The sequence below is a fragment of the Aedes albopictus genome, chromosome 3 (genome assembly GCF_035046485.1).
Source record: "Aedes albopictus strain Foshan chromosome 3, AalbF5, whole genome shotgun sequence".
NCBI classification, from domain to species: Eukaryota; Metazoa; Arthropoda; class Insecta; order Diptera; family Culicidae; genus Aedes; species Aedes albopictus.
In genome coordinates, this window is record NC_085138.1 from 25,091,603 (window position 1) to 25,102,910 (window position 11,308).

Genomic DNA, 11,308 nt, shown 5'->3' on the forward strand with positions numbered 1-11,308 from the left:
GTGTTGGCCATTACATGTTCTAGCCAAGAGCTCTCAAAAAGGCCATTTGTTGAAAACCATTCATGTTATATTGAACTAATGTACTTGGTCCACTCTGACTGAACATAAAAATTAGAAAATGTTATCTTCAGTGTATTAACCGTTATGTGTCCGACAAATTTTTTGCTTTTTTCTACACCGTGCTTTTTAAATGGGCGCTGGGTACCCGGGTACCCTGTCGGCCACATAAGGGTTAACAATAATTTCAAAAACGTTCAGTTCACCTATAAAAGACTCCTGTTGATTGTCATCCTTCATCCTCATTAATTTTTCATCAAATATGTAAGAACTTGAGTGCGTAATTTAGTAGGTTGAAGGTTTTCCAAAAATCGTTCAGTCAGAGTGGATCAAGTACAATCAATTACTTAGCTATTGTTTGGTTTTAAGCTTCATTTTAATGTTTTTTCGCGATCAATATAGAGTGATGCTTTGATTAGTAGCAACTAATATTTATGACAAAAATTCAAGCAAATTTGTTGTAAAACTTTAAATTTACGTAGTTGGGAACTTTGTTATTCTGTTATAATCAACGCACCCCCGGGCCGTGGCCAATCTGCGTTGTTTCGCTGGGCGATACGTCTACCAGTAGACTTGTATCTGCCCTATGCTAAACCGATTAGCATATCAAGTCCTTTCCACTGATGAGTAGGCTCGAATGTCCCGCCCCTCCCTATAACCCATAGGGGGAAATAAGGAGTTTCCAGTTTCAAGTATTGTATTGATTACACAAGTTTACAAAATAAAACGAAAGTCGTGAACTTCTGTCAACGACCAAAATTTTTGAAGCACAATTTAGTGCTGATTTCGAAACCGACCTTCAAAAAATTTAAAGTAGAACAGTTTTTGAGATTAAGCTCAATATCGAGTTTTGCAACTTTTCAAAATATGTAATTTACTAAAATTCAAATATATTGCGTTTTGTTCAACCAATTTTAAATCTTTTTCAATAAATTAAAAGCTGAATACAATACCATTCGGTCATCTGAATACAGGTTTTGCGTCAGATTGATGAAATTCAAGATATTGGCGAGTTTTAGGGACGATCTTCTTAAATTTTAGCAAAATTCCCTAATTTTTTTGAAGAAATGTATTTTTTTCAATAAGAAAAAACCAACTTAAAAATTCTTTCTCGACGTTTATTTGACATATCATATGTAGGCGAGTTACAGTAAAAATTTCAGCTCAATCGGAGCATTGATTACGGAGAATGAGGTGTGTGAAGTGAGCGACGTTGCTTGAAAATAGAACAAAAATCGATTTCGAATCATCAACCTTGTATGAAAAGTCGAAAAATTTTCCGCTCTACTGTATTTTTTTTTTCTTTCGTGTTTTCGAACTCAGGGCATGATTCTACACCAAAAATGATCATCAGCTTACCGAGTTCAAAAATGCTGTAAACTAGTGTTATGACACCAACTCTTTCTATTCCTTGGGAAAAAATCACTAGACTTGGATTATCAGACTACTATTAATAATGAACATAATTAAGATACAAGTTTACATACACAATTGTAAAAGCAGTGTTAGATACTTTAAAGTGAATTGAAAAATGTGAATAAGATAAATTGTAAACTATTTCGCGGCGACACGAATGCTTCAATAGTGTCATAAATAAAGGCGCAAACAAACAAATAATTGATATTGAAGTATGCATATTGCATCATCTATTAGCAAAGTAATAGAAAGAGTTGGGTGCCTGATTATAAAATTGTTGTACTTATCTTGTGTGTTTCGGACAAGTCCCGTTTGTGTTGGCCATTAGGACACTTCTTGCTTCAAAACGGTCGTTTCTGGAATGGAAAGAGAATAATTGGCCGCACAACTCCGCAAATGGGCGGCCCGCACATATTAGTATAATGTTGCAATGATTGAAAATAATATAGTATAATTGTTAATCTATATGAATACTGCTACTAGTTCAGGTTTCTCACCCTCCACGATTCTCTAGATACTGTTATAGCGTGTTTGTTGTAAATTTGTTAATAAGTGAAGCCTCCAGTAATTCAAAATTTAATGTAGCGAAGATCTTGAGTGGATAGCATTCATTGATAATGATAGTGATTATTTTAATATGGCCTCACAAAAATTACTATTCAAATATTTTAAATCGGATTCGTCAATAAAATTATTGTTCATAAAATAATTAACCATGCGAATAATAAGGATTGAGGAAGTTATATAGATATTGGTTATATGAACTACTACTATTTACTATACATCTTCAAATGGATAGTGTAACTACAGAAAACTACAGAAGAGTTAGCGGTATTTGTATTATTGAAGTGATACCCAATGGGTGCCCCAGAAAAAAAAAAAAAAAAAATCCATTAATTTGATTCAACTAGGAGTTCGTTCATAAATCACATATACTTCATGAGGAGAGGCAAAGTTGTAACTTCATGCAATTTTGGTTTTGCATGGGCAAAATTTTATGAGGGTTCGGTCTATATGTTTATGAACGGACTCTAATATATGGATTTGCAGCATAGCTGAGCCTTTCCGTCATAAGACTGACGAAAACCAATAGTTTGTAATGAAATTGTCCGCGTGGATTTGTAGTACTGAATCAATTGCTCGACATGACCCTATGTCTCACATACGATTATGCTAATGACTCATTAAAAGATTAAAATCTGATACTCATCTCATGTTTGTCTTCAAAACCTTGTCATATTTAGAAAATGTATGCTTTTAAGGTTTAGCTTTTAAGCTATCTTAATAATTTTACTATTTACTGACTAGATAGCCAAAGTTAGAATTCACAGAGAATGAGATCATTTATAGTACTACAGCACCATAGGAGATCACTCACACTGCGTTTTCATAGAACGGCATTTTGTTCTACTAATAACAAACAGATGCTACTGATCTCCCTTAGCATAGATCCGCAGCCTAATGCACGCGCCCTGTCGGATTTCATAAGCCTCGGAGATTATTACCACCTTCAATGGTATTCCCATATACTATCCCACATTATTGTCCCATCAAGGGTCTGACTGGGCTCATAACCCCCCTCAGTGGTAATATTCTCACCAGCTTGGAATTATATTTTCCCGGTACATAAGTGATTTCGACAACATACCGTTACACTATGCCGTAGTATAATTGGAATCAATATATCAGAGGATTGAATTATCTGATTTTAAAATTTACCATTGAATCTACATTCAGTTCAACCAATCAACACTGCAAAGCACAATGGTCATATGACGAAAATCAATGCTTCCTGGAAGATATAAACCAAGCCCAGGAATTTACGTAGTTGGGAACTTTGAAGTCGTTTTTTTCGAAATCAGGTAAAAAAACTTGGTCCTCTCTGACTTAACGCCGACCCAGAAAGGTATCTCTGTAGAAATGCTTGAAGAATTTCCTGGAAGTATTTCCGGAAAACTCAAACAATGGAATTCTTGCAAAAAAAAAATTCTGAAATTCACCCCAAGGAATTCCTGGACGTATCGCAGTCGAATGTATTCAGAATAGAAATGTCTGAAGGAATTAAGGAAGGGATTCTTGGTGCATTCCCTGGGTGAATTCCTGTAGAAAGGCCTGAAAGCGCTTCTAGCGTGTAAGTACTTCTATGTTTAAAGTAAATCACAGTGACTTCTGCGCATCCAAAACCTGCACTGCCGTGACTCTTTTGTGAGATGTGTGTTGCTTGGAAGAATTCCTTATGAATTCCATGAGTAAACTCCTGGAGAATCTGCTGGACAGGCTTTGTCCCTAACACAACTAATAATGATCAGCAAGGACTTCACAACTGCACGAACTTACACCTCAAATAAACGCCCTAGAGTTACATAATTTTATTCACTGAGCCACTAGCATTCATCAACAGATTACCTATCATTCATATCGCACGCATTCTCTTAATTGTCCACATTTGTCGGTTTTACGTCTTCAACGTGGGGGCCTTGTCGGCGGAAACCAGCGGGCCCGGTCCGGCACCGGTTTCCAGCATCCGCTGTTCCTCTGCCAGCCGTGCCGGTTTGATGACGGTGAAGTATCGGTAGAAGCGTTGGCCCAGCATGTAACTTCCGTACAGGGTTAGCCCGATGCAGGTGTACACGACGCCACGGTGCAGTTTGTCCAGCAGGAGGTTCTTCGCTTGCTTCTTCATTGTTAGTTGCTGTATTTCACGAAATTCTGAAGAAAACTTGAACGATTCGCAGAACTTTTTCCCCGATGTTTTCAAATGTTTTCGTTCTCGTGCTGCACCCAGCATCAGCGTTCGCCGCCAGCTGACTGATTTTTATGTTGCTGTCAAATGCTTTTGACGTTTATGCTCCAATGATTAGGGATGGTCAAAGTGTAATTTCAGCGAAATATTGTGGAGAGTTTACACTGTAGAAAAAAAAATCGCATGCTTTTTTTTTCCAAATATCCACCACAAACAGACGTCTCACTCTACTCACTTCTCATCGTTACCCTTTTTAACGGTTAGTTCAAATATTTTGTAGTTCGCAAATTGCTCGATTACGGCGCTCGCATCGTTTTCGCTCCTGTTTGTAGTTTGATCACTACTGCCACCTACTGAGTGGTTTGCGTAACAAAGCCTGGTTAGCATTGGGTGATTATGTTTTCGTGACGATGATTTTTATCGCAATTTGTTCCAAGTGATACGTCTGTTTGTCTGTGTATCCACTTTATCCGCAACCGAATAAAAACTGATCATACACGCTAAGGTCAGTTTACCTATTTTTCTAAAATATGGGTAAATTTTACTCAAATTTGCGTAAACTTTACGCAAATATGGGTAAATAAAACTCATATTTCGCAAAAGTGCACATTCGCATTTATGGGTAATATTTACCCATATTTGGGTTACAATTAGGTACACATTACCCATATTTGAGTCTTGTTTACCTATATTTGAGTATCATTTACGCATATTTGCGATTGTGCACTTTTTGGAAAAAAGGTAAACTGACCTTAGCGTGTAGAGGTAATCACGTTCAAATGTATGCGTGCCTTTTTTGTAGATGTAGTTGTGAAACTGCGAGGAAAATATTTGCACTCTTGCCCCGGACGTTAGTTTTATCATTATTTACCCGTTTTACCCAATTCGATTGGGTAATATTTGCATATGCAATCTGAATAGCCTTTCAATCGGCGTGCACTTTTGTGTGAGGAAAAATTTGCGCTAGTGTTCGTGTGTTGAAATGTCACTTATCTCTATCCACTTATTCGCGAGCGGTAATGGCGGCGGCGGGCATATCCAACCGGTTCGGATTTTGACGTTTCTTGGGGGAAAGTCAAAACAGTTTCATTCTCCTCCTCACCCCTTTACCCACCGTTTGGTAGCGCCAACCGATTGCGATCCCCAAGAAACGTCAAAAATCGAATCGGTTATTTGTGCCCGCCACCGCCATTACCGCTCGCGGATAAGTGGATAGGGTGTTTGGTGCTAGGGGCAAGACACTGTGCAAACGAGAGTAACTCTGAGAATTTCTGAGTAACTCTTTTCACCAATGATCGACAAAATTTGTTGAAAAACACCCCTAAAACTGCAAGAAAAGCGAGTTATCGGGCAATGTTGTTTTGATTTTGCGATAAATCAGGCAACACCCAAGCAAAAACGGGAGCAATCTGTGAAGGAAAATGTACTCTCCAGTACAGTGTCTTGCCCCAAGGTTTGGTGAAAACCATTCCTGCACAATACAGTGTACCAGATACAATAAAGTGTATTGTACTGAAATGGTTTGCTAAAAGCTCTGCACATTGTAGTTACTATACATTTACATTCAATTTTAATGTAACAACCAGCTGCACCCTGCATACTTTGTCTTACCCTTGGGGCAAGACACTGTGCTGGAGAGTACACTGAACGGCGGCTTGCAGTGAAAATTACTATTCTGAGGGTCAATTTAAATACACAACGCCACTAAATTTGTGCAGACTGAATATCGAACTAACAATCGCCAGCCGCAAACAAGCATGCATGTTGAATTGTTGCTTTATAATAGTAATTTTAGCTGAACTAAAATTATGCTGTACACATTACTGTACAAATGCTATTTCAATTGAAAAAGTAGCCAATGTTCAACTTTTCGTATTGGTATTAACAATGATAATTTAAAACACTTTTCAAACGTTTAATAACATTTTTATTCGACTCGCAGTAATTCCTTTACAACATAGTTTAACAAGACTTTTTTCTGCTTGTTGTTAAGTACATGTAGAAATTAGGACATGTATCTGTATAATGTGTTTTTCACAAGTCACATAAGCGCTTTCGTTTCATCATACTTCGACTCAGAGTACATGATGAAAAACATGTGTTTTTTACTGATCAACAGCTGAATTAATCTGTTGTTCAGTCGTTAACCATAATGTTGTGCTAATTCACCACTGCTGAATAGGAGTCGAAGTCTGATCATTATTAAACCACGTGAAGTTTATGTTTTGATTTGAGCGCTGCAATTCATCGTCTCTAGGATGGCGTAGATAGGAAGGCATGCGGCTGGCAATCGACGGGTCTCGAGTTCGAATCTGGATTCAGGTAAATTTATGTGTAGTTATTATTTCACAATATTTGTTCACAGCATTAAGTTCCAATCATAAACTTCTCGTGGAATTGAAAATTTTTGCATTTTTTTAAATTTTTAATCATTTTTGTTAAAGCTGAATAACAGCTTTACTATATAGTTGTAAAACGATTAAACAACAAACAGTTCAGTCGGTACACAACACTATGCTTTAAAGTTTCTCCAAATTTGTGTAAACAAAACCCGAACAAAGGTTGTGCCTGAAAATTATCCAAATGTTATTCAGCATCATGCTGAATCAATTCGTCGTAAAGGTGCTTGTAAAATGAGTGATTGTTAGTTGGGCGTTTCAATTCAACAGAATTGTGTTTTCCAAGGGGTTGGAAACTCTGACACCCTTGAATGTGTTGCAGTGTGCTGATCGGGTGTTTTTGGGTGTTTTTGGGTGTTTCTCGGTGCTTTGACGTTTTTGACAATTAATATGATAGACGTCACATTTTTTCCAAATTACTGGCAACACTTACGAAATTATTTCTTCGTTGTTTGTTTTGATGTTGATTTGCCCGATCTACGCCGGTGATGGGAAATCCAAACGGTCGGAACGATCTTACGTCTGGCCGGATGTTGCGGTATACCGGTTCCGGTAAGATAGAAAATCTGTTAATTTCATAAAGTAATTATAACATCTGATATTTTTCAACAATTTTTATTTCAGGATTCGGAAGCTGTCGATCAGATGATTGAATCGCCTAAAACTCCTTCGAAAGCAAGTGCCGAGTTCGGGAGAATGCGTCACCAAGAGTTCAAAAGCAAGCGGAACGCTCAAGGAAAACACACCGTAAAAGCAAATTTAAATTGTGAAGGAGAAATCCCATTGATGCTTCCTCGGATGCTTCCCAGCATTAGCAGCTCTGCGAAGAAAATATGAACTGATGGTTGGCGGGTCTGTCAATATCGATTCTGGGAACTTCGAAGCCTACGGCAGACGGCAAAAGCGTCCCATCTGATTTGAGGTTTATCTCGTCGAAGCCCATTCCCGCAAAGCAGGAGAAGGAGACATTGATGGGGTCAAAAATGTGGAGTCGAAGAGATCCAACAAGGACAAGAGCATGATATTTTCACTCAAGAAGAAATCGGCGAAAAAGTGGAAGTGGACACCAGTCGGGTGCCTCTAACTGTGAAATTCGTGCGGAAATTGATTGGTAGAGGAAGACGAGGATAGCAAAGAGAATAATAAAAGAAGGTAAATCCTCCGATAGGAGGTTTCTAGTAAGATTCAACAAAAAAAATGAGAAATTAAATTAGTTTCATTCGAATATTTCTACTTTTTATTTGATTTCATACGCATCACATTATACTTTTTGAGATTCAACCTAAATTCTCATTTTCGGTCACGTGGCTTTCGTGCAGATGATCCGCCAGGAAATAAATAATCGGTCGTAAAGTCCCGTGAAGGGTAAATGTTCCGCACAAGAGATGCTTGGCCACCACAGACAGCAGTCATCGATGACGGCAGCTTCAGTTGCTGGTTCGGAACATTACCTACTGACAAACTATCATCCTTTAAGGAAGTCCACAGTTAGTTGTTGCTGTCGAAGAGTCCTGGAGGGATGAAAACAACACCGGGGTTGCACCAATGGAAGAAGTGTTTCCGGGATTACTTTCTTCTCCAGTTTCCTCCAGTGGATGATGAAGTGCACGTAGTTCGATGGCGATGATCGGGTGGACGTAATGCTTCTTAGCCACATCACGTTCCTCGGATGGGATGGGCGTTTTCGTTTGTGAATTCTGCCACCGGTGGCCGTGGTTTGACTTTGGTCGTCTTGGTGCAGGACGACCTATCGGATGGCTTTGTATAGTTAATGACGTGCTAGTAGTTTTTATTAATCACTGCGTCTACCTCGCTGTTGCTTCCTGTAAACTGCTGCGCTTGCGATGCACGATCGTCTTTCGTTTTCAGCACTCCTCCTACCGTCCATATCAGTTCCACATCGATAGTTGCCCCTGTCAGGCGTCACTCGATCCTGCTCTTTTACCTGAACCTTCGTTCCGTCCAAGTCGTTGCGCTTGCTGATACCGCGGTTGGTCTGGGTCTTTCAGGTTCCCTATCCTGCTCCTCGTAAAAGATCTTCCGTATAACCAGTTCGCCGGAGCTGATGGTCTGGCAATTTTCATCATTCATTCCGGATTTGGTGGCGAGAGAGTAGCACCCAGCACCATATTGTCGTCGCGGTTGAAACCCGAAGTTTCCCCACACCCGACAATCGAATTATCTCAAAATCCATACGTAAAACCTAACGTCGGACGTAGTTCGCTGGACAGCGGACCTGGCCCTCTATCCAGCGCACTGTGCCCGACGTACGTGCGACACACGGTTTAGGAGAAAAATCGATTTTCGCGTGTCAAAAATTCCGATTTTCAACTGCACGAACAATAGACTAATCTAATCGTAGCACCGTGTTGCAACTGACGACGACGGTTTGTTGGAATCGGAGTCGCCCAGTGAGGGTAACAATGCGGAGGACGTTAGCGTTCGCCCTTTCTGTTCTGCCTTCTGGTCGTTTTGTCCGCTGAATTCAACTTCTCCTTTCACGATCCGGTCCATGGTAATGTTGGACAGGATTTCGGCGGTTCGATGTTCCGGAGGAAACGCACCCGGTCCTGCTCTGCTGCACGTACCCGGTAGCTGCTGCCTATTTCGTTCCGCACTCCGACGATATACAGTGTCCGAATAGGTAAATATAAACAACGGCAGAACAGCGATGCCAGTAAAATAAAAAATGATCATGGTGGTACATTTGAAAGGTGTTGAAAAGGTGTCGAAAGGTGTTTTGAGTGTGTGAAATGGGTGTTTCTCACAAGGTGTCAGAGTTTCCAACCCCTTGGTGTTTTCAAATTTACCATGGACTCGATTTTCAATTAAAAAAAGTGTCTGTTAGAAACCGGATTCGAACCAAGAACCTTGACATCACCAGGCTCGCACGCTACCACTCGGCTATCGAACCGGTTGATGTGAGAAGAAACAAACCCCACACAAGAAGCGTTGGTATGTCAATGATCATGTTTTGCCATGGTAAATTTAAAAACATTGTTATGCTGGTCATTACCGCAAGCCGCATTTCAGTGTACATTTTCCTTCACAGAGTTGCTCAGAATTTCTCCAGATTGCTCCCGTTTTTGCTTGGGCGTTGCCTGATTTATCGCAAAATCAAAACAATATTGCCCGATAACTCGCTTTTCTTGCAGTTTAAGGGATGTTTTTCAACAAATTTCGTCGATCATTGGTGAAAAGATTTACTCAGAATTTCTCAAAGGTACTCTCGTTTGCACAGTGTCTTGCCCCTAGCATATGGACTGGATTGAACATTGAAACGACTTCTAATATAGATTCGTCTGCGGGTTCTCTTATTAACCGAACTTATATTTGAATCGAACTTGACAGTTTTCTCATGAGTCATGCTGTTCGTGGCGCCGACACATGGAGGGGGAACCGATTTCCGTATAGCCGAAAGAAAACACCGGTGAAGACTCTTTTCGTAACGCTTTTGGATAAATCGGTATTGGAAATGATCGTCGGCGATAATCAAACTCCATCAACTCCTATGCGAAAACGGTTTCGGCTGATCTGTTTTAGGAATTTTAGCAATAACAAATTTAACAAATAGCTACGTTTTTAACAAATTCGATCCGCTAGTTTTCAAATTATTAGGTAGCAAACAATTCTAGCAATTTTTCCACTTTTTTACCACGGAGTGCGGTTAAGCTCCCTCTTTCTTCTGGGGTTTTCCGGAAACGATCTTCGTCCTTCTACTTTTCTTCACGACGTATCGAAGAAACGTTAACTTTGGTGTTACCCGATTTGCCCCTCGACGACTCCAAACCTGTCATCGCCTAGTGTTGCCCCAGACTGTCCAGTGCTGCCAGTACCACATGTCTTGCCCCTAGAGTGGCTCAGAAAAACATTGAGTTGTCCAAAAAAAGTCTCACGAAACCTACTGCAAGCCTATCCATATACGTGAGATCAAAAGATGTTTACAAAGTTCTTACAGATAGATTAACACGGGAAATCTGAACACAAACCACTACCACACAGGAATTTTGATTGGTCAATGATGTTTAAATAAGGGAACGTCCATAAATTACGTCACGCTTTTAGGGGGGAGGGGGGGTTCAGTAAAGTGTGACAACCCATACAAAAATTTGAGAGGTCTCATACAAAAAGTGTGACATAGGGGGGAGGGGGGGTTGAAAATTGGGTTCTTTAGGGGTATCCGGATTATTTCATAATCGGATTCTCCGCCCAAAAATTATTCGAAATCCAAAATTTCATAATTTTTGGAGTCCGGGAACTATTTTTAAAATGCATTTAAAGTTTGTACGGGGAAATTTTTTTGTTCGGGTCAAACTGTCACTTTATCGATTGAACTGTCATTCTATCCACGAAAATTAGAATTGTTTTGTTAATTTAACCATCAAAACAAAGGTATTGGAATCCAATAAAATCACGTTATGCTCAGAAAAATGAGCTCTTGCGATTAGGCTAAAGAAAATAGCAATATTTTATTCACTAAACAACCCAATTGGCAATTTTTGCGTGACGTAATTTATGGACGCTCCCTAAAATCAATATTTTTTTTCAAAATTTAGGTCTTGAAAAGAACTTTTCCCTCAGTGTCTTTTTTTTGTAGATATTCTTGCCTTTTCGTTAAGTTTTCAGAGAAACATCAAATGACAGCCGAAACATATCGACCGATCCCGCGGTCGCTTCCGAGCCGAGTTTCGTT

At 39.6% G+C, this 11,308-nt stretch overlaps 1 protein-coding gene across 1 annotated transcript; it reads right to left on the minus strand.

Annotated features, from left to right (window-relative positions):
* Nucleotides 1-3,818: 3,818 nt before the first annotated feature.
* LOC109426090 (uncharacterized) lies at nucleotides 3,819-4,254 on the minus strand. The gene has a single exon (XM_019701511.3). It carries the CDS (start codon nucleotides 4,154-4,156, stop codon nucleotides 3,929-3,931), a length of 228 nt encoding a protein of 75 aa, XP_019557056.1. The 5' UTR covers nucleotides 4,157-4,254; the 3' UTR covers nucleotides 3,819-3,928.
* Between the last annotated feature and the right edge of the window lie 7,054 nt (nucleotides 4,255-11,308).